Source organism: Carcharhinus amblyrhynchos, chromosome 6 (assembly GCF_965287045.1).
Source record: "Carcharhinus amblyrhynchos chromosome 6, sCarAmb.v2.hapA, whole genome shotgun sequence".
In the NCBI taxonomy this organism is placed as follows: Eukaryota; Metazoa; Chordata; class Chondrichthyes; order Carcharhiniformes; family Carcharhinidae; genus Carcharhinus; species Carcharhinus amblyrhynchos.
In genome coordinates, this window is record NC_137329.1 from 51755459 (window position 1) to 51782120 (window position 26662).

The window sequence follows — 26662 nt, forward strand, 5'->3', positions numbered from 1 at the left end:
TAGCCACCGGCGACTATCTTGGCTCTCCACATTGTTTTATATAGATGCAAATTTTGCAATGCCAATTTCACTTCAAATTTACTTTGTTTGAAGTTACATTTTTAGAGCTGCAATGCAGATACCCAGACTCTTGGCGGGGTTGGGGGAGGGGGGGGGGGCATGGGGGGCTTGAAACTTGCCTTGGGTAAGGAACACAAAGCAGGTACTATCATCAGCTGGCTGTTCAATTCTATTGACATCAAGAAAACAGAACAGGAGGCAAATCACTTAACAGGATGTCACTGTCCATCTGTGTGCCCTCCCCCAAATAAAATTTTGTCCCAAGGTGCAAGAAGACCAAATGAACTGTTATCCCAGCAATACTATGTTCAAGGCAGCACCATAAAGGACAGACTCCATATAGTGTTTTTCAAAAAAAATACAAAGTCACCCAGCACCTGGACACAGAATTCCAACAAAAAACCTACTATTAACAAGACAGTTAACCATTCTTCTCCTATTGGAACTCCACCCAGGCACCTGCATTGTTCCATCTACATCCTACACAGGAACAACTAGATGAAGGGGTCTCCCACTTTCTGTGGAGCATTTCTGTTGTACTGATCAACGTATGGGTTACATAATTACAATAATTCTTATATCAGCTGGTGCTGGTTGACTGACCCCAGACACATTTTCATCTTAGTGTTAACAAATTAAATAAAAACAACAAAAAAAAATACTGATGGTCTTTAGGAATGATTGGGAGAATAAAGTTTTGTTTCTGTGATGAAGGTGTGGATAGGGGCAAGAAGGAAAAGGACGGTGATTTGAATTTTAGTCTCCAAAAACTGTGCTCTTCAAATGACATACTTAATCCTGTGAAACCAGGCCGGATATCTTGCAAAGGGGCTCCATGGATCAATATCGTCTGCTCTGAAGCATCTCAAACATGTTCTCTGCTATTCCCAGGAAGTAAACGACTTGTGCAATGCCAAAGAGAGGGGCAATAACCAGGGCTCTGCAGTATGCTCCCTTCAGGAAAGCTTTTGCTCCTTCATTCCTCCAGATTTTCCTATATGAGCAAAGACAATATAAAAATCAGAAGTGTCCCAAGATTTCAAACACCAATATGATTGTTGAAAAGCACTGCTCCTTGGGGACCAAGGTAGCCATTAAGCAAAATCAGCACATTGGCTGAGCGAGGGAGTTATAGCACATTCCAAGTTTCTAATCTCAGTCAGGTATCTGAATGACTAACCTGAGGCCTGGTACTTCCCTACAAAGAGTGGGAGTAATACTGGAAGGAGAGAGTCACATTCAACACAACTTATGCACTGAATACTTCCCAGTATTTCACCCAAAGACCCATTCTTCACATTTAAGATTACACTTTGTCAGTAAACTATTCAGCAATGGAGGCATTAGAGCAAAGCCAGAACAAGTCCTTGCCTCCACAGAACTTTTTCCAGTACTAGCTGTTGGATAACAATCAGAAGGCAAAATCTTTGCATCTATTCCCTCTGCCCAACTCAAAATGCTGAAGCTAGTTACTTTAAAAAAACACACACAAATGATATTTAATATTCCTCTTTACCAAGATGGAGTCTAAATCAAAAATATTTTTATTAAACTCTCATTTTATCTATGTATCAGAAGTTATTATATAGAGTACAGTAATACAGTGGTATTACTGGACTGGTAATGCAGAAGCCTAAATTAGTAAGCTGGAGAGATGAGTTCAAATCCTACAATGGCAACTGGGGAATTTAAAACCAGACAATTAAATACATCTGCAATAAAAAGGGAATACCAGCATTAGCCACCACATTGCGGTAAATCCCATCAAGAGGAATTCTACCCCGCGCATCAATGGATGGTGCAAGTCAGTAAAAATCACACAAGGGCTGAGAAGTTGGGATCATGCCTGATTTCTCAACTCTCATGGTCTTACGAAAGTCAGATTTCCAGCGAGGTCAGCTTCTTGTCGGAAATGGGCGAGAGGCTGAATAAATTATTTAAACATATTACGATGTTAATTTACATGTTTAGTGAGTCCGGCGCTCAATCTTTCCGGCTCACTTATCTTTATGGCTCCACCGGAGAGGAAAACACATGCTCCCCATGAACGGGGAAAAGTCCTGTTGGCCTTGCCAGTGGAACGGGAAGCCAGAGAGGCCAAAGACAAGGTAGGCATGCCCCTTGGGCAGTGCCAGCCTGGCACCTTGGCGAGGAGGACGTGGTCAGTCTAGGCAGTGGGATGGGGGCTAGATGCCTTGTGTTGTGGGGCTCACTTTCAGCTGCAGGCCCTTGCGATTGCAAAGTGGCGGGGGGGGGGGTCATGGTTCAGGCTGGCTCCAGCAGGAGGGGGCCTGATAGCTGTCTGTCAGACCCCTGCTGCTGAAATTGCACATGTGCAACATCAGAGGTCTGCACGTGCACAGTAGCTCCCTCTACAGACTGGCTGGCGAATTAAGCGCAGCCAACTGCCTGCGACAGCTAGAAACAGTCTACACCACTTTTTCAATGACTAAGTACATAAGAGTGGGTGTGAACTCTCAAACAGCACTGTGGGTATACCTACACCATGTGAACTGAAGCACTTCAAAACAGTGGTTCATCATCACCATTCCAAGAGCAATTAGACATGGGAAATATATGATATGATAAGGAGGAGGGGGGCTTTAGGTTCCTGGGACATTGCAACCAATTCTGGGGACAATGAAACATAATAAACTGCACATGGACAGTGATGGTTTAAGGGAGTGGGGAACAAGTGGTAAAATTAGATCAAACAAGATGCACAAAGTGGGGGAGACAAATAGCACTAAAGTCAGGAATAAGATGGGATCAGGGTAAAAGGAAATGCAATAAGGTCTATGTCAAGTTTACTGTGTACATGTGTGAATGCACAAAGTGTGGTAAATAAGGTTGATGAATGGTAGGACAGACAACCACACAGAAATGCCTGGCTCAAAAAGGGGCAGACTGGCAATAAATGTTTCTGTCCACAAGATGTTCAGGAAAGATAAGAAAGAAGCAGGGATAACAGTATTAAGGAGATTACATTGCTGAAAAAAGAGGTTATTCCAGAGAAATCAAGGCCAGAAATCTATTTGGTTAGAGCAAAGAAGCAATAGAAGTGCCATTGAACTACTGGGTGTATTCTGCATGCCACCAGGTAGTGGGAAATATATTAAAAAGTAATTTTTAAAATATATTTTTTCATGGGATGTGTACATCGCTGGCTAGGCCAATACCAACTTTATTCAGCTGAGAATTTGAAACTTTCAGACCGGAATATGCCAATAGTCTCCTTGCTGGCCTCCAAATTCCATAAACTTCAGTTCATCCAATCTCTGCAGCATACTGTGTTTGACTCACTGATTATCTCTCGTCACTGACCTACATCTCAGTCCCACAATACTTTAAATTTGAAATTCTTCTTAAATTATTTCTTGGTCCCAATTGCTCCTCATTTTTTACTTGCTATAACCCTAAAACCCTCACCCAACCTCCATTTCCAAGTTTTATAATTCCGACATCTTAAGCATTCCCTTTGACACCTCTGCCTTCAACAACATAGGTTGCAGTCTAAATTCCCTCTCCTCCTTTAAGATCCTCCATAATGTCCACCATCGAGCAAGCTTTTTGTCATCCATCCTGATTCCTCCTTTGCTTTGGCAGCGGTTTCTTCCTCACATCCTCGCATTATGCTGTGGACCTTATTCTATGTTAAACATATGATAGAAATGAAAAATGCTGTGATTAGGAAAATACACAACTTAGTACCTGGTGCAGTCTATTATTCCTGAGTACGAGTCTTCGTGAATTCCTCTTTGAAGAGATTGAAGTCTTGTCTTTATTACTGATGAGGAAGAAAAGAGGATGTCTCTTATTGTACACAGGAAAAGAAAGAATTTAGTGTACCAAAGTAGTTTCAGCCTCTTCTATCAGTATGCTGCCGGTGGCTGGTCTACACCCATGTTGGCCTGCTTTTCATCAATCAAAATCTTGGGCCTCTCCTGCCTACTCTGTTTTGCCAGGTTTTACGTCCACCCACCTTCATTGACTGAACAATTCATACATTCTCTGGGTCTCATAAACATATTTTATTTCTACATTTTCTCTTATCATGCCTCCTTTTATCTTACACCATCATGTCTGAAAGTCAAACATCTACTTTAGTAACCTCTGTGCGACTCATTCTCTCTTTTACATGCGTTTTTGCTCCTGCACCCTTAATCTGTTTTTTTTTGTAGCATCTCATTTGTAACATTTTCACATTCTGGTCAAGGGCTATGTCTGAAAGGAAAATTCCCATTTGTCCAAGGAAACAGGGGATGTTGGCTTGAATGTAAACCACAATTTATAATGATGTGGAGTTGCCAGCGCTGAACTGGGGTAGGCACAGTAAGTAGTCTCACAACACCAGGTTAAAGTCCAACAGGTTTATTTGGTAGCACGAGCTTTCACAGCGTTGCCTCTTCATCAGCTGAGTTCTGTTGGACTTTAACTGGCGTTGAGAGACTTACAATTTACAATGGCTAGTGCTCACACTGTCCACAACATTCTAAACTTCCTAGCATTACCTATCAAAAGCTTGAACCCACTCTGTGCTCAGGGCTCACTGCAGCATCCTTATTCTCTAGGGACATACAACACATCAGGCTGCATTTTCTCTGGTTTTCAAGCAAGATAATGTAATGGAGCAGTGCTTTAAGCTTTTCCCACATCCCAAACCCATTGCACTCAGAATGGAGGCAGGGCGTTGGTTTCAACTCTGATACTTCCTTTGCCATCCCAAGTTACTGAATGAAGTGAACTCCTCACTCTTCAAATTAGGTTTTTGTGAGGAAAATGTCCAGAAGAGAAAAGAGACCATTTACTTGGAAAATGAATGACAGCTCCAATAAGGGAGGGAAGAGCTAATGAGCATCTTCAAAAACCTCAAAGTTTGATTAAAAGCTGAAAACTCAAACACCAGTATATACTCTCTGTTCATAGTAGAACAGAATTTAACATGGTAGGTTACAACTTCATTACATATGACAAATTCTATCCATGCAGTAATTGTGTTTAAAAGCAGAACAGCTGTTTTTAATGTTATGAGGTTTTTAAAAACATACATAGAATTTCCAGTAATTCTGCCCTCAAGGAACGAATGACAATTGTGACAATGGAACAAATGATTCTTGAACCTCAGAAGCAGCACTTCTTGACAGACCAGGCACAGTCCTAAGAACTTTTAACACCCAAGTCAAACTGTGTAACGCATGCTGAAAGACCAGAGTTTTTATTGGGTACAAGCAATTAGGCAGGAGTTAGGACATCATTGTGGGTTAGCACACTGTTTTGCATCTCTTGAACACAGGTTCAATGTAGTCCAGATCAACAAAACAAGAATTATTATCCTTTAAGTACTTTCAAAACTTTTTTAATGCTGAGTGAAAATATAGGCACACTAGTCAACACAAGTCCATTGGTATCATTTCATAGGGTAGGTATGGAAGGAAAGTGGAGTAGATATTGGGACAAACAGATATACATCCACAGATAAATTTGAGTTTTCAAAGCTGATTGCTAGACTTGTTTGGTAAGAGTATCAAAGGAGATGGTGCAAAATTGGGTAAATGGAATTAAGGTGCAGATCAATCATGATCTACCTAACTGAATAGCAGAATAAGCTGGAGGGGCTGAATAGTCTACTCCAATTCCTATATTTTAGAGAGGTGAAAAGAGGGATTAATGGACGAAGGCAGATGGTTAGACTCATGGAAAGTGACGAGGCAGTTAGATATGAAAAAGTAGGTAGGTTTTCCTGCAACATTTCACAAAAAAAATGAAAATAGCACCTTACCATCACAAGGATTCACTGCTACAGCAGCTGTGCTGCCTGCAATACAGCCACTTATGAAGGATACATAAAATGGAGCTTTCTCGTCCGAACTCTTCTGCCCCAGCTTGTTAAGGTTAGCAAACAATGGGAAATAGACGATGGAGAAAGGAACATCCCTTTAAATAAACAGAATAACATTAAATAGAGTGTATTACACACAACAGCACTCCCACTTTTCATTTTAACGTATTCTTCAACTTACGGCTTATTTAAGTAATTTAAAAAGAGCCAAGCACCTAATCTAATTAAAACGGAAAACTGGAGAGTTCATGGAAGCATTTTGAACCCAATTTAAAATCTTGCTCATATAACAAGCAACGCAATTGTGACGATAGAGGACATGACAGCATGGTTAACATTTAAAAGATCTGGCAGGATGAAGCAACTGAGAGCTATAAATAACCTCCAACATCTACTGTAGTAAATCAAAATCAACGTAAAAAGCCACCAATAATAACAATAGTATTTATAGAGCACTTTTAATGTAATAAAACATCCCAAAGCACTTCACAGAAGCATGAAAACTCAAAGATGTAGGAGTTATAGCGGGCAGGGGAGCGGACCATGCAAAGGTACACTGACCTCAGGCAGGATTCTCCGGTTTTGAGGTAAGCCCGGCCGGAGAATCCACTCTTGACATCAAGCCACAATGAGATATTAGGGCAAATGACCAAACACTTGGACAACAAGGCATGTTTTAAGGAGTGTCTTAAAGGAGGTAAATAAGATAGAAAGCCTGAGAGACGTAGGGAATGATCAGTGTGTCAAGTCAAGAGTAGAAAATGCACGGATGAGGGTTTCATTAGCAGATGGGCTGAGGCAGGGGAGAAGTTGGCTGATGCAAGGAGATACAAATAGGTGATCTTAGTGATGGTAGGAATATGTGGTCAGAAATTCATCTAGGGGTTAAATATAGACACAAGGTAACAAACAGTTTGGTTTAGCCTCAGATGGTTGCCAGGGAGCAGAACAGAATTGGTAACCAAGGGAAGGGCGGGGGGGAATCTTACCAAAAAAATTCTACATCTAAGATGGGTGGGAAAACGAGAGAATTTTTCACCCGTTTTTTGGGTGAGTTCAAGTCCAGTGTCTTGTCCACTCAGTGCAGGAAAAAGTAGGCTAAACCATTCCTCATCTGTAAGAGATGGGGACGGGGCTTATGTTGCCAGCAAGCCTGCTGTAGCAGGAGAAGGTGCCATTGTGCATGTGCAGACTTCTGTGGCTCCACATGCACAATGGCAACCAGCAGAGACTCGACAGGTCTGAGAGAGACTCGCTTCTACAGCTGGCCTCAACCCTGCCCTCCCATCAGTGATTGTAGGGGCCAATGGCTGATCACAAGCCCCACCCTACCCAGAAAAATTGCCCTTCGTGCTCTCTCACCCCAGGTCCCAGGCTTGTTAATTACTTGCAAAAGCAGATTTAAACATACCTAACTAATTTATTCAGGCTCACGTCTCATGCCAGATATCCCACTCTAAGATTGCGAGAAGCGAGAAATCGGACTCGAACATAATTTCTCAGCTCTTGCGCAATCTTACCGACTCACCCCACCCATCAGCTGTTGGGGCACAACAGTAAACTCACCCCCAATGACTTCAGTTTTTATAGTAGAGAAAATTTCTGCTCACTCATTTATTGAATGCTGGATAAGCAGTCTGATAATTTAGCAACCTTGCAGGAGCTGAGAAAGATAGTGGCAATTTAGAGCTGGATGCCATCCACAACCATGTGGATACTAATAGTGCACTTTTGGCTGTCAACATGGTTTTATGAAAGGTAAATCAGGTTTGGAAAATTTGCTCAAATTGTTTGAGGATGTAACAGGAAGAGTAGATAGAGGGGAACCTGTAGATGTAGTATATTTAGATTTCCAAAAGGCATTTGACAAGGTACCACACAAGAGGCTGGTACATAAAGTAAAAGCTCACAGACTCGGACAAAGTTTGTTAGGATGGTTTGAAAACTGGCTGTTAGATAGAATGATGTGGGTATGCCGGCGTTGGACTGGCGTAAACACAGTAAAAAGTCTGACAACACCAGGTTTTAGTCCAACCGATTTATTTGATATTATCAAATAAATCGGTTGGACTAAAACCTGGTGTTGTCAGACTTTTTACTGTGTCAGATAGAAAACAGAGGAATAAATAGATCCTTTGCAGAATGGAAACTTGTAACCAGTGGAGTACCAGCAGAATCAGTTCTTGGCCTGCAATTGTTCACTATTTACATTAATGACCTGGAGGAAGGAACAGAATATAAGGTTTCCAAATTAGCTGATGATACGAAGATAGGTGGAAGGGCATGTTGTGATGAGGATATTGAAATTCTGCAATGCAATATAGATAGATTGGCTGAAAGGGTAAAAACCTAGCAAATGGAGTTTAATGTAGGGAAGCATGAGGTAGTGCACTTTATAGGAGGAATCAAAAGACAGATTATTATCTAAATGGAGTGAAACTGCAGGTGAGTGACGTACAAAGGGATCCAGGTGTTCTAGTGCATGAATCACAAAAAGCTAGCAGGTAGGTCCAACAAGTAGTTAAGAAGTCAAAAGGCATTTTAGCCAATATTGCAAAGGGGATTGGGCTTTAAAAATAGGGGGCTTTTGTTGCCATTGTGCAGGGTGTTGGTGAGGCCCCAGAATAGTCCCCACAGGATGAACATTTAGAGGAAGTTTGGCTAGTGGAAGTGGCAGATTGGAATGTCTCAATCCTAGTGATAAAAAGTCCATGAGCTCCTCATGTTGTTGGAGACAAACTGGAGTAGACAGTGGAAAGGGGTTTGCAGTAGAGAAAAAAAGCCAGGCATTATTTTTGCATTGCAGGTTGATCCTGGAATAAGATGAGCAGCTTTAGCAGATCAGTAGGACCTGACACATTATGTAGTTCAGCCAGTTGAATAACTAAACTAACTGCCTACCATTTCCTTTCATGACTGTGTACCTTGGGCTTAGAGTGAGAATGAGGGCTGTGCCAGGGTAGGACAGAGTAATTGCTTTATTGGAAACAAGGCTGAAACTCTACCACCTCGGTCTCCCCAGAATCGGGCGAGCGAGGTTCTCAGAAGGGAAATCTCCATTGGCCTCAGGCAGGATTTTACGATCTTGCCTGAGCAAGGACGTAAAATCCCACCTAAGGGCATCAAAGATGAAACAGTGTCAAGGGATGGTTCCAATGGCATTTACATGAGTCAGACTGCTCAATGCATTGTTACACTCCTAAATCTCTCTTCAGAAATGTTTTCCACTGACATGAAGTGCAGCAAGCTGTCATGGAGTGCCATGGATGACTCCACAATTTGGCACAGATATCTTTCTACATTTGGGGGGGGATGTAATCATTCCCCCTCCCCTCCCTACTCAGCCCTACATCAAGTAACTCAATTAGTGAACTCATTCACATGATGCCTAAATATATAACTGACAGACTCCTCTCCCACAAGTGAATTGACCAGTAACTAAGAAGCTCTTTAATCACTGAATTATAAGAAAACAGCACTCTTGGTCAACATACTGTATTAAAGATATTTTATTTCACTACCCTTTCGACCAAGATCTTGCTCCCAGGCCTTATCAAACATCATTCTGCAGCCAGGCAACAAGAGTAGTTTGGCAGCATTTGTCCAGACACTACATACACCCTTTGTAGGAAAAATCCCTCTCAAAAAAAATCTTTGTTTCCACTCAGTGCAACCCCAACCAGCTGGCTGAGAGTAGGCAATGTTTGAGACTAACTGACCCATCCTAAGTATTTTTAATGGATGGCAATGGATGAGCTCTGAACAGGTTTCCTCTGTGCTTGTTGTGTTGGCTATTTCAAAAAATAGCCCCGTTGCCTCAAAATAACACTTCATTGAAGCACGCGCATAATACTACAGCAGAAAACAACACTTACGCTACACTGCATCATCAAAATTATATACAGGCAACAATTCAATTTGTTAAATCAGACATGGTGTAATCTTTTAATTTGATTTATTATTGTCACATGTATTAACAGTGAAAAGTATTGTTTCTTGTGTACTTTACTGACAAAGCATACTATTCATAGAGAAGGAAACGAGAGTGTGCAGAATGTAGTGTTACAGTCATAACTAAGGTGTAGAGAAAGATCAACTTAATGCAAGGCCCATTCAAAAGTCTAACAGCAGCAGGGAAGAAGCTGTTCTTGAGTTGGTTGGTACATGACCTCAGACTTTTATATCTTTTTCTCGAAGGAAGAAGGTGGAAGAGAGAACGTCTGGGGTGCATGGGGCCCTTAATTATGCTGGCTGCTTTGCCAAGGCAGTAGGAAGTGTAGACAGAGTCAATGGATGGGAGGCTAGTTTGTGTGATGGATTGGGCTACATTCATGACTTTTTGTAGTTCCTTGCAGTCTTGGGCAGAACAGGGGCCATACCAAGCTGTGACACAACCAGAAAGAATGCTTTCTAGGGTGCATCTGTAAAAGTTGGTGAGAGTTATAGTTGACATACCAAATTTCCTTAATTTTCTGAGAAAGTAGAGGCATTGGTGGGCTTTCTTAACTATGGTGTCAACATGGAGGGACCAAGACTGGTTGTTGGTGATCTGGTCACTTGAAAACTTGAAGCTCTCGACCTTTTCTACTTTATACCCATTAATGTACACAGGGGAAGTTCTCCTTTACGCTTCCTGAAGTCGATGACAATCTCCTTCGTTTTGTTGACATCGAGGGAGACATTATTGTTGCCACACTCATTCTTGCACTCTGTCTTATCATTGTTTGAGATCCAACACACTGCGGTGGTGTCGTCAGCAAACTTGAAAATCGAATTGGAGGGGAATTTGGCCACACAGCGATAAGTTCTTCAACAATTTACTACAATCTTCAACGATTTATTACGAACAATTCAGCACTTAAAGAAAACACCCAGTTCCCTGTCTGCCTTGTGGGAAAATACCAAAAGTCACATACATTGGAAAGATCCGGTTTGATTACCAGTCTGTGTTAAATTTACTGTGTGCAGCCAGGGACATTCAGAACCCATGGTTGAAGCAATGGAAAAACTGGCAAGAGGTTCTACTCCTGGAGATGCTGAGCCTAAAAGAGCTCTCCTCTGGCATTCCCACCTTTCAGTCAGAAGGTGCAAGATTCAAACACTGTGGGTTGCCTATCTCCTTATCATACAGGCAGCAGGATGCCACAAAACCTTCCCACTCTATAAGACTGACCACCATATTGGCTGCTATAAAGAGCACTCATGTTAATCAGTCTGAAAATTCTTCCACTATTTCACACAACTCTCTAAGGAAATAAGAAAAACGATCAGGATCTGCTGGGATATTTCATACAGTCAAATAGCCAAACACCTGTCAGGGCTCATTTATCAAAAATGATCGTTTGAAGAAGAGAAGTTAGTATCCATGGGAACAATTCCAACAAGGAATCAGTGCTGCTGGGAAAATCAAGGAGAAAATAGGGGAGAATTAAAAGAAAAAGACAAATCTCCACAGTCACTTGCCATTTTAAAAATGAATCAGCTTCAAACTCAGGGCAGCACGGTGGCACAGTAGTTAGCACTGTTGCCTCACAGCGCCAGGGACCTGGGTTCGACTCCCGGCTTAGATCATGTCTGTGTGGAGTTTGCATGTTCTCCCCCGTGTCTGTGTGGGCTTCCTCTCTGCACTCCGGTTCCCTCCCACAGTCTGTAAGACGTACTGTTTAGGTGCACTGGCCATGCTAAATTCTCCCTCGGTGCACCCGAACAGCCGCCGGAGTGTGGTGGCTAGGGGATTTTCACAGTAACTTCATTGCAGTATTAATGTAAGCCTACTTGTGATACTAAATTTCTGCTGATAATTGAAAAATATTTTTGATTTAAACAGTGATTATTGATCAACACTGCTGGATGATGAGGGATTGTCTTGGGAAGCTTATTAAGTGCAATGCAAGGGTGTCTCATATTTGAAAAGTGGAGTTAACAGCTACATCTCAAGTGAATTCATTCTCCTCACACCATCCCAGCACTGACAGTTCATTGAAAGACATTTCTAATGCACCGTATTCATTTCACGTGTTCAGGTTTCAATGCTGATGAAATCTAAATGCTGGCGTGTACAACTCAGCCTTTTCATCAACTCTTTATTGAAAGAGTTTACTCATGGCACTGGTATCCAATGGCTGAAAAATAGAACTGTCAGTTGATCTTCAGCGTGACTGCATTTTATGAATCACTCAGTGAAGTATTTTGATGACCATCGTTGAACAGCAGCCATTTGGTGTACTGCTTACTGGCTATGCCTGCCAGGTTTTCATTGGCACAGCCAGGCTTTTGAAATTATTGCCAGTTGACTTACTGACCTACACTGTCACCTCAAATTTAACATTTTATCTTTGCGTTTAAACTCCTTCACTATTTCTGTAACTTCCTCAGTCTTATAGTCCCCTTTCCCCACCTTCCTTGGGCTTTGACTTACACTCCCTTCGCCCCACTTAAGCTGCAGGCTCTAGAATTTCCTCCTTCAATCTCTCCTAGTTTTAAAGCCCACTTCTATGGCTATACTTTGGGTCCCCCTGCCAACAGCTCTTCATTCTGTTCAGCCTGTATTTCTTTGATTACACTTCCATGTTTGCCTTGCAGCTCTTTTCTATGTTAAAGGAACGATATAAATGTCGGCACGGTGGCACAGTGGTTAGCACTGCTGCCTCACAACATCAGAGACCTGGGTTCAATTCTGGCCTTGAGTGTGGAGTTTGCACATTCTCCCCCTATCTGGTTGGGTTTCCTTCAGGTTCCTCCCACACTCCAAAGATGTGTAGTTTAGGTTGATTGGCCATGCTAAATTGCCCCTTAGTGCTGGGGGATTGGCATAGGGTTACGGGGATAGGGCATGGGTAGGATTGTTGTCGGTGCAGGCTTGATAGGCTGAATGACCTCATTCTGCACTCTAGGGATTCTATGATTCTCTTGTGAAATGCATCGCTGAATAAATCAGGACTAACCCAGTTGCTTTTGTTAACTCAATGATTGGTTGAGCTAAAACCTTGCAGTGTAAAAGTGTCACAGGCTTTGAACTGCAGTGATATTGGATGTCAATTTTTTGCATGTTGCAGTGATTAGTATGCACTATGTACATAAAATGTCACATGTTGCTGCTACCTTAGCAATGTTGCACCTAAGCCTTTGTAAAGACCAGCAATTCCTTTGCTCCTCAGCAGCTCTTTGGTGATCTGTGTAGCAGTCTGTTGGGATTTGTTGGTAGAGGTAGTGTGACTTGTGCTGGAGATGGGGCTCCCCATGGGGGAACTCGACACTGCCTCGGCTGCCATCAGCTTCTGTTGGGCTGCTGCATGAAATCAGATAGAGAAAGTAGGTCAGTTACAGCAAGCAGATTAAATAAGGCATATCATGCAGCATAGTGGAATACTTCAGTGTCAATGAAACAGGCCCAATTATTTAACCCTCCAATTTTCTTTTTGCTCCCCCTCTGACTTTCAAATCCCAGATACCAGTTTAAGTGGCCTGCAATATTAACAGGATGTTCAGAAGTTTCTTCCTTAATAAGTAACATTGAGACTGCTGTTATCTAAGACCGGAGGGGTCACACCTTGCAGATCTGGAGTGTTCGAAGTGTAAAAGATTTCTAGTGATTAATTATATTCTAGAAGAGGTAATATTAAGAGATCTGAGAAACAACTACCCCTATGGAGAAACTTTAAATATTAAAGTCCCAATACTTGTTATTCATTTTGGTAGTTTTTTTTATGTTGTTAAAATGAAGAGATAATTCTGCACATTTGATATTCATATGCAATGCTCTATGTTTGAAAGTTATAGTCTCAGTTTTGCTCAGCAGTAATTAGATGCACAGCAGGAAAGTTACTGGAGAAGTACAGGGCTCAAAGAGTTAGTTACAGTTGTGATGATCTTGGCAGTCTGCCATTATAAATACTTTATTCATTCACTCTTTGACCATCCACAATAAAAACTAGAAAGCAGCCCCCCACCTCAGCATCCCTGGTGGTATAGATTGCAAAGATCTCAGCTTTCATGGCCAGTCATGAGTTTATTATCTCAGCTAGGGCAATAGTGGCAGTTAGAGGAACAGCTATGGTTAGCTAACCCCATCCCAAACCAAAGGATCATTTCTGAGACAGCAAACGTTGTTGGAAAAACAAAACACTTTCATACCTATTATAATTTTTATCCCCAGTTGATTACAGCAATATCCAAGAGACTAATCTTCAATTTCAAGAGACTCTAGGACAACATTGGGACCTAGTTTTTTTAATTATTTGTGGGACATAGACATCACCGGCTGGTAGCCATGTGTCAATATGTGTGATTTTCTTGGTGATCCTCTCCACTTGGAGCCAGCTGGCCAACATTTATTAACCATGCCTTGTTGCCTTTGGCTAGGTCATTTCAGAGGGCACTGAGTCAACGACATTGTTATGGCTCTGGAGTCACATGTGGGCCAGACAGGCAAGCATGGCAGATTTCCTTCCCTAAAGGACATTAATGAACTAGATGGGTTTTTCCGACAATTGACAATGGTTTCATTTCTTAATTCCAGATATTTTTTATGAATTCAAATTCCACCACCTGTTGTGGCGGATTTCTAACGCTGGAATACGAGATAAGTTTCTGGATTAATATAATATAATTAATATAATATAAAAAAAACATAAAAAAGGACCACCTCCTCATTACTATTCTGTCAATTTCCCCACCCACCCTGTCCAGGCCTCACCCCATGCTGACATCATCACAGTCTGGCATGATCATGTCGCATGCAAACCAACCATTCTTAGTAATTCATTTTCTTTCCTTTAAAAAAACATGGTTTTTTGGTCAAAAATATTTCACTTTTCTGAAAACAGAAAAATAAAATAAACACCAAAAAAATTAAATACATTTATAATTTGTATGGGTGCCCCTAGAAACCTACCCTGTTGATCAACCTTTTGGTCACCTGTCTCTTTTTCTTTTTGGTTTGGTGTCAGTTTTTTTTCTCGATAAGTTTTAGTTGAAATATATAAAATGCAAATTCTTGGCATTGATTCATCCTCTTCCTATTCCAAAACATTGAAACTCTAAGTGAAATTAGGTATTGACATTGACTGATCGCACATGATCAGGTGCTATGTTGTATGTGATTGTTAAGCAGTCAAGTTACACTGAAGTAAGAAAAGGGGCAGACCAAATTTGTCTGCCACCTTTATTCAGAACAAACTTCCCTTCACTCGTACTCGTGAGACTGGCATCTCCACATCAGGTGGATCTGCAGACTTAACAGCATTTCAATACATTTTTGTTCACGGTTGCTGACAGCTAACAGAATACCTTACTGTGACCTGCATAATGCTTGCTGTGAATGTTAAAACGTTACCACTTCTGAAAAATTACTACTGCTGAATCCCGATGTTCATCCGTAGACTGGGCAGTCCCACTGATGGAGCGGGGCTGAGAAGCCATGTCCAGATTGGTGGAGCTTGTGGATGCGCCATGCTGTGATTGGTGAACTCAGCTGTCAGTCAGCGCTACATGAGGTCCTGAGTACTGGCAGGGCAGTGACATATCATCCTAGGATTGGTTTATCAAACTGTCAGTCAGGGGTTGGGTGTGGGCAGGAATTAATGAGTATATTTATCTCCTTCACGGCCTCTGCAGGGGCCCATGAGGAACGTCCCATTGAAAAGGCGCCACTTCTGAAAAACGTGCTCAGAGGGAGCAGTTGCTCCCCCTGCACAACCCTCAGTTACGCCACTGCCTGCAGGGTGTCCGGGTAGTGATCCCTGAACTGAGCAACTGCAGGCAGTGAAGATTGGCAGTTTTGGAGCAAAAGAAATCCTCTACATGCTAAAAAGAAAATAAACTAAGAAGCTTTTTAAAAAGAAGATAATTGTCTGGACTGCACAGCGTGGTAGCTACCAATGAAATTAACAGAAGAATTATTCCAGGAGAAAGAGAGATAAACAGACACTCCAGCCAGCCATAAGAAATAAGAAAGCTGCAGAACTCATTGTAGGAGTCTTCCACCTGCTAAAAAAAGAAGTTAAACAGTCTAATAAAAGTTCCAAAAAGAAGTTTTTGGCCTTGGAGGGAGTGCAGAGGAGGTTTACTAGGCTGATGCCGGAGTTGAGGGGGTTGAGCTATGAGGAGAGGCTGAATAAACTAGGCTTGTACTCGTTAGAGTTTCTGAGGGGAGATCTCATTGAGACGTATAAGATGATGAATGGGATGGATAGGATAGAGGTGGAGAGACTTTTCCCGCTCAGAAAGGATAATAGGACTAGGGGGCACAGCCTCAAGATAAAGGGGGGGGCGGTTTAGAACGGAGTTGAGGAGGAACTTCTTCACTCAAAGGGTGGTGAATCTCTGGAATTCTCTGCCCGTTGAAGTGGTGGAGGCTGCCTCGCTAAATATTTTTAAGATGCGGGTTGATGGGTTTTTGATAAGAGAGGGGATTAAGGGTTATGGGGAGAGGGCGGGAATGTGGAACTGAGCCACGACAGATCAGCCATGATCTTATTGAATGGCGGAGCAGGCTCGAAGCGCTAGATGGCCTACTCCTGCTCCTATTTCTTATGTTCTTATAAGTTAAACAGTCTAACAAAGGTTCCAAAAAGAAAAGGCCATAGTTTCCCACCAAAAGTCCAAAACTATGGGAAAAACTCAGGCACAGAAAGAAACAGCAGCTGTGGTAGTTAAAAAAAAAAGTTGGCAGTCTTAAAAGTTTGTGACCCTAGAAACGGCCCAGTTATATCAAAACGAAGGGGGAAAAAAACAAGTACTATGAAAAATGTGGAAGTTGCGAGGAAATCTGTTAGGGCCAGTAAGAAATTGCATCACATAAAGAGGACTGTAGACAGGGCTTTAAACTAATTGGGCGGGGGGGGGAGGGTGCGAGGGTAGGTGATGTTACGGGGTCTAAAGTTAAGGAGAGGGTACAGGTAAGGGAAGAGGCCGAGGATGTCCCAATAATAGAGGGAGTAAGGGGCGTGAGTATGGTTGGTGGCGTTACGGCAAATAGGTGAAGGCTGGGATGAAAGCGCTTTATCTGAATGCACGAAGCATTCGGAATAAAGTGGATGAGCTGGTGGCGCAGATCAACACAAATGGATATGATCTGGTGGCCATTACAGAGACGTGGCTGCAGGGTGACAGGGACTGGGAGCTGAATGTACAGGGCTATCAAGTGTTTAGGAAGGATAGGCAGGAGGGAAAGGAGGGGGGGGGAGCGTAGCTCTGCTGATTAAGGATAGCATCATGGTGGTAGCAAGGGATGATATTGGAGCCAAGGAGCAGAACGTGGAATCATTGTGGGTAGAGATTAGGAACAGCAAAGGGAGGAAGACGCTGGTGGGTGTCGTCTATAAGCCCCCGAATAATGATCTGGAGGTGGGGCGGGCTGTTAACGCGCAAATAAGTGCGGCGTGCAGGAATGGGACGGCCGTAGTTATGGGGGATTTCAATCTGCATATTGATTGGTCGACCCATGTTGGACGCGGTGGGCTCGAGGAGGAGTTCTTGGAATGCTGCCGGGATAGTTTCCTGGAACAGTGTGTGTTGGAGCTGACGAGGGAGCGAGCTATCTTGGATCTGGTGTTATGTAATGAGGCAGGTAGAATTAGGGACCTTGCGGTGAAGGATCCTCTTGGGGAGAGTGATCATTGTATGGTGGAGTTTCTGGTGCAGGTGGAGGAGGAGAAAGTGGGTTCCTGGACACGCGTACTTTGTTTGAATAGAGGGGAGTACGGTAGGATGAGAGAAGAACTGGCGAATGTGGACTGGGGGAGCGCGTTGGAGGGAGGGTCTGCTGAGGAGCAGTGGAGGATCTTTAAGGAGATCTTTCTTGGTGCTCAGCGGAAATTTATTCCGATGGTCAAAAAGGACCGTAGGAGGAGAGGTAATAAGCCGTGGATAACGAAGGAGGTGAAGGAAAGTGTTAAATTAAAAGCGGAGGAATTTAGAGTAGCTAAGAGTAGTGGGCGAGAAGAGGATTGGGAGAGGTTTAAATGTCAACAAAGATTGACAAAGAAGTTGATAAAGAAGGGTAAAAGAAACTATGAAGCTGGGCTAGCACTTAATATAAAAAAGGATAGCAAGAGTTTTTATAAATATATAAAAAGGAACAGGCTGGCTAGGGTGAACGTTGGTCCTTTAGAGGATGAGAAAGGGGACCTAGTGGTAGGGGATGGGGATATGGCTAAGGTATTGAATAACTTTTTTGTTTCTGTCTTCACGGAGGAGGACGTGAATAATTTGCCGGGTGTTAGCGATGGAAAGGTGGTAGGACTGGAGGGTCTTAATGACATTACTGTTACTAGAGAGGCGGTGCTCGACAGACTGGAGGGGCTGATTGTGGACAAGTCCCCAGGACCGGATGGAATGCATCCGAGGGTTCTGAAAGAAATGGCGGAGGTGATAGTGGATGCCTTGGCGGTTATTTTCCAGACGTCGCTGGATTCCGGGGAAGTGCCGGAGGATTGGAAAACGGCTAATGTTACGCCGTTGTTTAAGAAGGGTGCCAGGCAAAAGGCGGGGAATTATAGGCCGGTTAGTTTAACGTCTGTGGTAGGTAAAATGTTAGGATCTGTCATTAAGGAGGAAATTGCGAGGCATCTTGAAGGGAATTGCTTGATAGAGCAGACGCAGCACGGTTTCATTAAAGGGAAGTCGTGTCTGACAAATTTACTGGAGTTCTATGAGGATGTGTCTAGAGCAGTGGATAGAGGAGAGCCGGTGGATGTGGTCTTTCTAGATTTTCAGAAGGCATTTGACAAAGTACCTCACAAGAGGTTATTGCAGAAGGTCGAGGGACATGGAGTTGGGGGTAGGGTGTTAGCGTGGATAGAGGATTGGTTGTCAAATAGGAGGCAGAGAGTGGGGGTCAACGGGTGCTATTCGGATTGGCGGATGGTGACTAGTGGAGTGCCCCAGGGGTCGGTGCTGGGGCCTCAGCTTTTTACCATTTATATAGATGATCTGGAGGAGGGAACCGAGTGTAGGGTGTCGAAATTTGCTGATGACACCAAGACTGGGGGAACGGCAAATTGTGCGGAGGGTGTGGAGAGTCTGCAGAAGGATCTAGATAGGCTGGGCGAATGGGCCAGGAAATGGCAAATGGAATTTAATGTTGGCAAGTGTGAGGTGGTCCACTTTGGTAGGAAGAATGGTAGGAAGGATTATTACTTACGTGGCGAAAAACTGCAGCAGGCGACGGTGCAGAGGGACCTCGGGGTCCTTGTGCATGAGTTGCAAAAACCCAGCTTGCAGGTGCAGCAGGTGGTCAGGAAGGCAAATGGGATGCTGGCCTTCATAGCGAGGGGGATTGAATATAAAAGTAGGGAGGTCTTGCTGCAGCTGTATAGGGCATTGGTGAGGCTGCAGCTGGAGTACTGTGTGCAGTTTTGGGCGCCGCACCTGCGCAAAGATATTTTGGCCTTGGAGGGAGTGCAGAGGAGGTTTACTAGGCTGATACCGGAGTTGAGGGGGTTGAGCTATGAGGAGAGGCTGAATAAACTAGGCTTGTACTCGTTAGAGTTTAGAAGAATGAGGGGAGATCTCATTGAGACGTATAAGATGATGAATGGGATGGATAGGATAGAGGTGGAGAGACTCTTCCCGCTCAGAAAGGACAGTAGGACTAGGGGGCACAGCCTCAAGATAAAGGGGGGGCGGTTTAGAACGGAGTTGAGGAGGAACTTCTTCACTCAAAGGGTGGTGAATCTCTGGAATTCTCTGCCCGTTGAAGTGGTGGAGGCTGCCTCGCTAAATATTTTTAAGACGCGGGTTGATGGGTTTTTGATAAGAGAGGGGATTAAGGGTTATGGGGAGAGGGCGGGAAAGTGGAACTGAGCCACGACAGATCAGCCATGATCTTATTGAATGGCGGGGCAGGCTCGAAGGGCTAGATGGCCTACTCCTGCTCCTATTTCTTATGTTCTTATGTTCTTATTAATACCACTAGGCTATTGCCTCCCCATAGTACTATTACAAGCTACTGTTTTACAGCTACACACCAAGACGTCCTGCATCCTGCAATTGGATCTTCAGCATCTCCATGGGGGTGGTTACAATAACTTGACAGGTCCCAGCACCGCAACCTGCCAGCATCTCCTTGAGCAAGGTCAGCTTCTTCCTATGAAAGGAAGCAAAAGAACATAACAGTGAATCTCACATTAAGCACTGAAAATTGAGCCTCTCATGCTACATCAATAGCTTAAAAGGTGCAGTCAAAATCTAGCTCTATTTATGCTCTGCTAAAAGTATTTTTGAGAGGGGGAAGCAGATCGCTTACGCATTTCTATTTTTGTATTCAAGGGCACAAATATCAGATTCCACTTTGCCTACCTAGTGTTAGCTTCAAGCACAGGTACAGCAACAAGGGTTAAAATATTGAGTGTAAAGCCTTCCTGTATCATATCCTCCAGAACTTTTAATTCACTGTCAACAAGTGTTTCATTTTGCACAGTAGCTACATGCCTTATGATATTTGGTGCTGTTAAAAATGGTCACCTCACAATCCATCAGTCAAAGTTTGAATGTGTGCTAGGTTTCAGACCTGGCTGGACAGTGTCTCAATCCCTTTTACCAGCCATGCAACTTCTAAGAAGTTTTCAAAAAAAAAGTACAGCATCTCAGCCATGAAAGTATCTCCTTTGACAGTTTTGAAACACTGCTTTGTGTACATAAATTAAAACACCATCCTATCACAGCAACATCAGACACTTAAATCAAAAGAAGTGACTTTAGATTGGTTAAAGTATTTACATCTATTGGGACATATAAACCCAAGGTCACTCAAAAATACAGCAAAAATATTCAAACAATCCACAAAAAAGGCAAAAACAATTGCATGTCTACTATGGAATAGCCCAGTGACTTTTTTTTTAAACAAAGGCCAAATTCACAGGGGCAGCAAGACATTTTCTGTGATTTCCTTCAAGTGTTGTGTAAATCCCAGTTAATTTAGTTTTTATTTCCTACTCAGAAAATAATAAGTTTAGTCTTGATACCAATGCTATTACTGATGTATTCAACATGTGATTTTCAATTTCAGGACTTAAAAAATATTAGTTTCATGGGACGTGGGTGTCACTGGCTGAGACAGCATGCTGTCCATACCTAATGGCTCTTGAGCAAGGCGTTTGCTAGGCCATTTCACAGTCAACCACATTGCTGTGGGTCTGGAGTCACATGTGGACCAGACCAGATAAGGACAGATTTCCTTCCCTAAAGAGCATTAGTGAACCAGATGGGTTATATGACAATCAACCATAATTCCATGGTCACCATTACTTAGCTGAGCTATCAAACCCAGAAATTTTTTTTATTCTTAAAATTTCTGGGTTTGATAGCTCAGCTAAGTAATGGTGACCATGGAATTATGGTTGATTGTCATATAACCCATCTGGTTCACTAATGCTCTTTAGGGAAGGAAATCTGTCCTTATCTGGTCTGGTCCACATGTGACTCCAGACCCACAGCAATGTGGTTGACTGTGAAATGGCCTAGCAAACACCTTGTTCAAGAGCCATTAGGTATGGACAGCATGCTGTCTCAGCCAGTGACACCCACGTCCCATGAAACTAATATTTTTTAAGTCCTGAAATTGAAAATCACATGTTGAATACATCAGTAATAGCATTGGTATCAAGACTAAACTTATTATTTTCTGAGTAGGAAATAAAAACTAAATTAACTGGGATTTTCTAGTTTTACTCCTGCACAAAACATTGCAGTTTTGAATTTGTGCGGCAATGTTTGTCTGGAAAAGAACAGCCTATTACGCAGCAGTCTAAAGTCACCATTAAACTCAATTTGACGAAAATATTAGTTATTGCTAAGCATTGCTTGTAAGTGTAAAAATCGCATTTTAGTTAATTTGGATAAATATGCTCAAGGCAGCTCAGCTGCATGTGCAATGGCATATTCACTGTATCCAGTTGTGTTGATGGGTTTTTGATAAAAGAGGGGATTAAGGGTTATGGGGAGAGGGCGGGAAAGTGGAACTGAGCAGCGACAGGTCAGCCATGATCTTATTGAATGGCGGGGCAGGCTCGAAGGGCTAGATGGCCTACTCCTGCTCCTATTTCTTATGTTCTTATGTTCTTATGTTGTCCTTCAGTCTAAAGTTGGTAATCCAGACCCACGGTGGGTGTGGATAAAATTAAAAAGGTAAAAGGCACACTAGAGGAAGGAATGTTTATCTAAATCAATGTGAAGAATTGAGACCAATCTCACACAGAGTGTTACTGCTCTTCTGCTACTGTTCCCTTTACTTAAGGAATGTAAGATCTTCACTGGAATTTTCTGGCTGTTCATGCCAGTAAGATCTTCTGTTTCTGCTGACGCACATCTCCAGTGTGGGTTTCCTGGCGGCAAGGGGTGGAGTCGATGGGAAATCCCATCGATAGCAGCAAGACCAAAAGATTCCACTGCTGGTCAATGATATGCCACCTCCCACTACTGGGAACAATGCTGTGGGAAGGCCGGAAAATCCCCCACCCTTTTTGTCATGTCCCATGAGATCATTTGTAGCAGATGATGGGTCACACTTGGACTGATGTGTTAAAGGAGCTCTACGTTATCAATATAAACCTCTCCAACATGTTGAACCACAGCATTCGCTCCTCTCGATATCTAATACAGAGTTCAACAATCCCCAGATTCTGGGCTGACAGTATAAATCCCTTTATAAGTTAACAATTTATTCCCCTCCCATCTGATCGTCCAATACTCATGCAGAACTTTGCCTTATGGTCTGCATTGGTTTGTTTGCAATCTTCTTCCTCGTTTCTCATGTGCTAAACCCTTGTTGAAGTACAGTCCAACTGGCAAAGACATAATGCTTCTGGTAGAAGTTTAATAGTCCTCAGCTTATTTGACAATGGAAGGTAATAACGCTCAAACCTGAACATGCCTTCATTATTACTCAGACATATACCATTTCCAAAGTTTTGAAAGTTCATTTATTAGTGTCACAAGTAAGCTTTACATTAACACTGCAATAAAATTTCTGTGAAAATCCCTTGTTGCCATACTCTGGTGCCTGTTCAGGTACACTGAGGGGAAATTTAGCATGGCCAATGCATCTAACCAGCATGTCTTTCGAATTGTGGGAGGAAACTGGGAGTAGCCAGAGGAAACCCACGCAGACACGGAGAGAACATGCAGACTCCGCACAGACAGTGACTGGAGCCAGGAATCAAACCTGGGTCCTTGGTGCTGTGAGGCAGAAGTGCCAGCTACTGTGTCACCATACCACTGGATAGCAATCAGAGGCAGGAATGTTGGCTTATATCCCCATTCCTAACCCAGGCATACAGAGGCAAATTCTAGCACTCCGTTGGCAATCAAATAACTCAACAAGACTGAGATTTGAAGACAGGACCTTCTAGCTTTGTATTAATTTCAGACTAGATGCTGAATTTATCACATACGCATTTTGAGTTCAAAGTTTTGGTTATTGGGTTGCATCCAATTCATAGGATAGCCAAGCATGAAGATCTTCAGCTTTATTAACTACTACTCAATGGGAAGTAGTGGGATTGGTGAATGACCGAGGTATAGAAATGCAGCTTACATTTGGAAGTGGGATTTGGCGGTTGCTCCTATATAAATAACTCAGTCAGCTTGTTGAGGTAAATGCGGCCACTTGAGTCTGAACAGCTTCATTCATCTGAATACAGAAGAGTAGGAAAGACCATTTACTCAATTTCCCCAAAAGATAATATTAGTAACCTACTTATGAGAATGAGAATTGAATGTAGGGCCGACCCTAAAGGCTTGAGCTAGCACTGAGACAGAACTAAGAATGGTCATGACCCATTTGTTTCCAACTTGATCCCGTTTAGATATTACACTGCTACCCCGTTTGAGTCAAGAGTATTGACAGTGATACATTAACATTACCTTGAAGCAAATCCTGGAAACAGACAGCAAGATGCATTTGAAATCACCATGAACCATCCTCAAGACAATGAAGGCATGAATACAACAACAGCCAGCAGCACCCACATCCCAAGAAAGAATAAAGGAAACACAACTTTAATTTATATACTGTCTTTGATGGAGCACAACATACTCGAGTGGAGTTGAACATAACAATCAGCCAGCCAAAGGAGACAATAACCCAGGTGACAAAAAGTTTGGTCATTTTAAAGGTCCCCAATTGTAATGATTCAATTTCAGGCCTTAGGTTTGATTTAGGAGTATTCCCATTTCTCAGAAGTCATGTTTCTCCTAGAGGGCTGAGCAGTTTGATGGTTTAGTAAGTTTCTCTTTCAATTCCAATAGTTGGGTCTGATTCTATTCTGATTAGTAGCATAATAAAGTCCTTTCTTCACTAACTTTAAGGCTCTTATTGAATCCAATCCCAAAGTGAGTAACTTCACAAAGCCCAGACATCCATATTCACTCTTAATCAAAGTTTAGAAGTGGTAATATGTGTTGGTATAAATGGAGATGTTCTTCCAAGTCAAAGGATAAAATATATTAAAGACAAACAGATGGGTAGGCAAAACAGCTGGGTATCAGTTACCTGTTCTAAACCCTGGCTGATATTCAATTTCACTGATTTAGATAACACTGAATATCAAGTGCGTCGTATAATCCACAGAAAATTTAAATTCACCAATGTTCTGCCTTTTTCCACTTTCACCCCATCTGTCAGGGTAAAGCAGATAGCCTGGTACTCTTAACCAAGTCAAATTACATACTTGCATTGGGACTGTATAATGCTGACAATGGATGCCCCAAATTGCTCAATTCCCTAGCACTGACATCTCTCAGCTTGATGACACAAAAACATTAAATAGGAATTGCATTTTTTTCAACAGCTTGGGTCATGCACTTGAAGCTTCCAACAATTCAACTGGATGGACCACAAATCATCTTTACAGATTAATTAGACATAGTAAATTCCTTGGAGGCATCTGAAATTTGTCATGACAGATGATTTTGCAAATTGCATTGCAATTGGGTGTGAGAGAAAAGCTTCAAAAAAAACATAACCCAACAATAAGATGTCAGTCTTGGCTCAGTTGGTACTATACTTGTCTGATTAAAATATTTCAATCACCATTTGAATATTAGCAGGCCCGGAGACAGCCTCTCCCCAGTCACCAGGAGTGTTTCACTCCAGCGCCATTTACAACAGCTCCTCTCTAACAGGGTGCTGGCAGCCCGACCCCATTGGATTGAAGGAAGGCCAGCCCCACCCTAGGAAGTCAGGAGTAAGGGGGGGGGTGGGAGTGACTCCAGGCACTGCCAGCTCGGCCTCCTAGCCCAAGAGGCAAACTGGCAATACCAATGGGTACCTTGGCACTGCCCACTGAGCATCAGTGCTTGGAGCGGGGAAGGAGGGGGGGTGGCAGGAAGCGTGTGGAGGAGTTGCACGGCCAGTGATGTGAGTACTGACTAGTCATTGCTCTGGCCAGTGACCGGGAGGCCGGCAGCGTGGGGTCACCTGCGCATGCGCTGATCTCCGTCTGACAGATCAGCGCGTGTGCAGTAGCCTGCTCAGCGCTATGCTGCCGGCCTCTCCAGAGGGAACAGGCCCGATTTTCAAAGTGAACCTCTGTGATGCACTGAGTGTGGGAGATTCATTTTGGAAATCCCACTGATAAAAAAAAAGCAAATTTTTACATGAATTTGACACTTGGAAAATTTTTTTGGGAGAATCCTGGCTGTTGTCTTTTAAGTTCCACTCCAGGTACTTGAGCACATAATCTAAGCCAACACGTCAGTACTTGCTATTTGTGGAACCTACCTGCAAATCGTCATTTTTCTTCCATTACTTAGGATAATAAGAAATAGGAGCAGGAATGTGACATTCGTCCCCTGTGCCTGTTCCACCTTTCATTAAGATTATGGCTGATCTGATTGTGGCCTTAACTCCACTTTCCTTCCTGCCTCTCTCCTGCCCCGCTCCCTCCTCAAACTTAAACTCTCAACTTCACTGTAAATCAAAATTTCAATTCAACCTTTCAATGACCCTGCTTCCACAGGAAGAGAATTCCAAAGACTTAACTACCCTCACCTCAGTCTTTAATGGAAAACTGTGTCCCCTAGTTCTATATTCCCCAAGGAGGAAAACATTCTCTCAGCATTCATCTGATGGAAAAAACCTGCAGGATCTTGTATGTTTCATTAAGGTCACTTTTCTACTAAATTCCAATGTGGGCCAACCTGTTCCACCTTTCCTTCATCCCAGGAATCAGCTGAGTGAACCTACTCTAAGCAGCTTTCACTACAAAACATATCCGTCAAGTAAGGAGAATAAAACTCTGCACAATATTCTAGATGTGATCACAATAATGTCCTGTGCAATTGTTACAAACTTCCCTATTTTTTTTTCTCCACATCCCTTTCAGGTAAAGGCCATCTGCTATTTGCCTTCCTAATTACTTGCTATACCCACATACCAGCTTTTTGTCATTCATGCACCAGGGTACCTAGATCCCTCTGCTTTGCAGCATTCTGCTTTTCTATACTTCTTGCCAAAGTGGGCAAGCTTACATTATACTCCGTCTGTCACATTTTCCTCCACTCACTAACCTCTCTATATGCCTTTGCAGAATCTTTGTATTGCTTTCCTAATCTATGGACTGTCAGTGTCTGAGTCATTAATATGGACTGTAAATAGTTGCAGCTCACACAATGATCCCTACAGTACTCCACTGGTTATGCGTTGCCAACCTGAAAATGATCCATTCATCCTGATTCTTTATTTCTTGTTCACATATCAATCCTATATCTATGCTAACATAACACCCCCAAAACAAGAGTGAACACACTTCCAAGAGTGTT

At 42.7% G+C, this 26662-nt stretch overlaps 1 protein-coding gene across 3 annotated transcripts in view; it reads right to left on the reverse strand.

The window, feature by feature from the left end:
- Positions 1 to 227: 227 nt before the first annotated feature.
- LOC145343918 (mitochondrial glutamate carrier 1-like) overlaps positions 228 to 26662 on the reverse strand; it is a 117052-nt gene continuing 90617 nt past the window's right edge. For all 3 annotated transcript variants that reach the window (XM_080190449.1, XM_080190450.1, XM_080190451.1), the window contains 5 exons: positions 19870 to 19988; positions 13001 to 13187; positions 5840 to 5994; positions 3772 to 3847; positions 228 to 1054 (listed from right to left, as the gene is read on the reverse strand). In XM_080190449.1, the coding sequence (XP_080046575.1) occupies positions 901 to 1054; positions 3772 to 3847; positions 5840 to 5994; positions 13001 to 13187; positions 19870 to 19988 (691 nt within the window). In that variant the 3' untranslated portion in view covers positions 228 to 900. The remainder of the gene's footprint in view (positions 1055 to 3771; positions 3848 to 5839; positions 5995 to 13000; positions 13188 to 19869; positions 19989 to 26662) is intronic.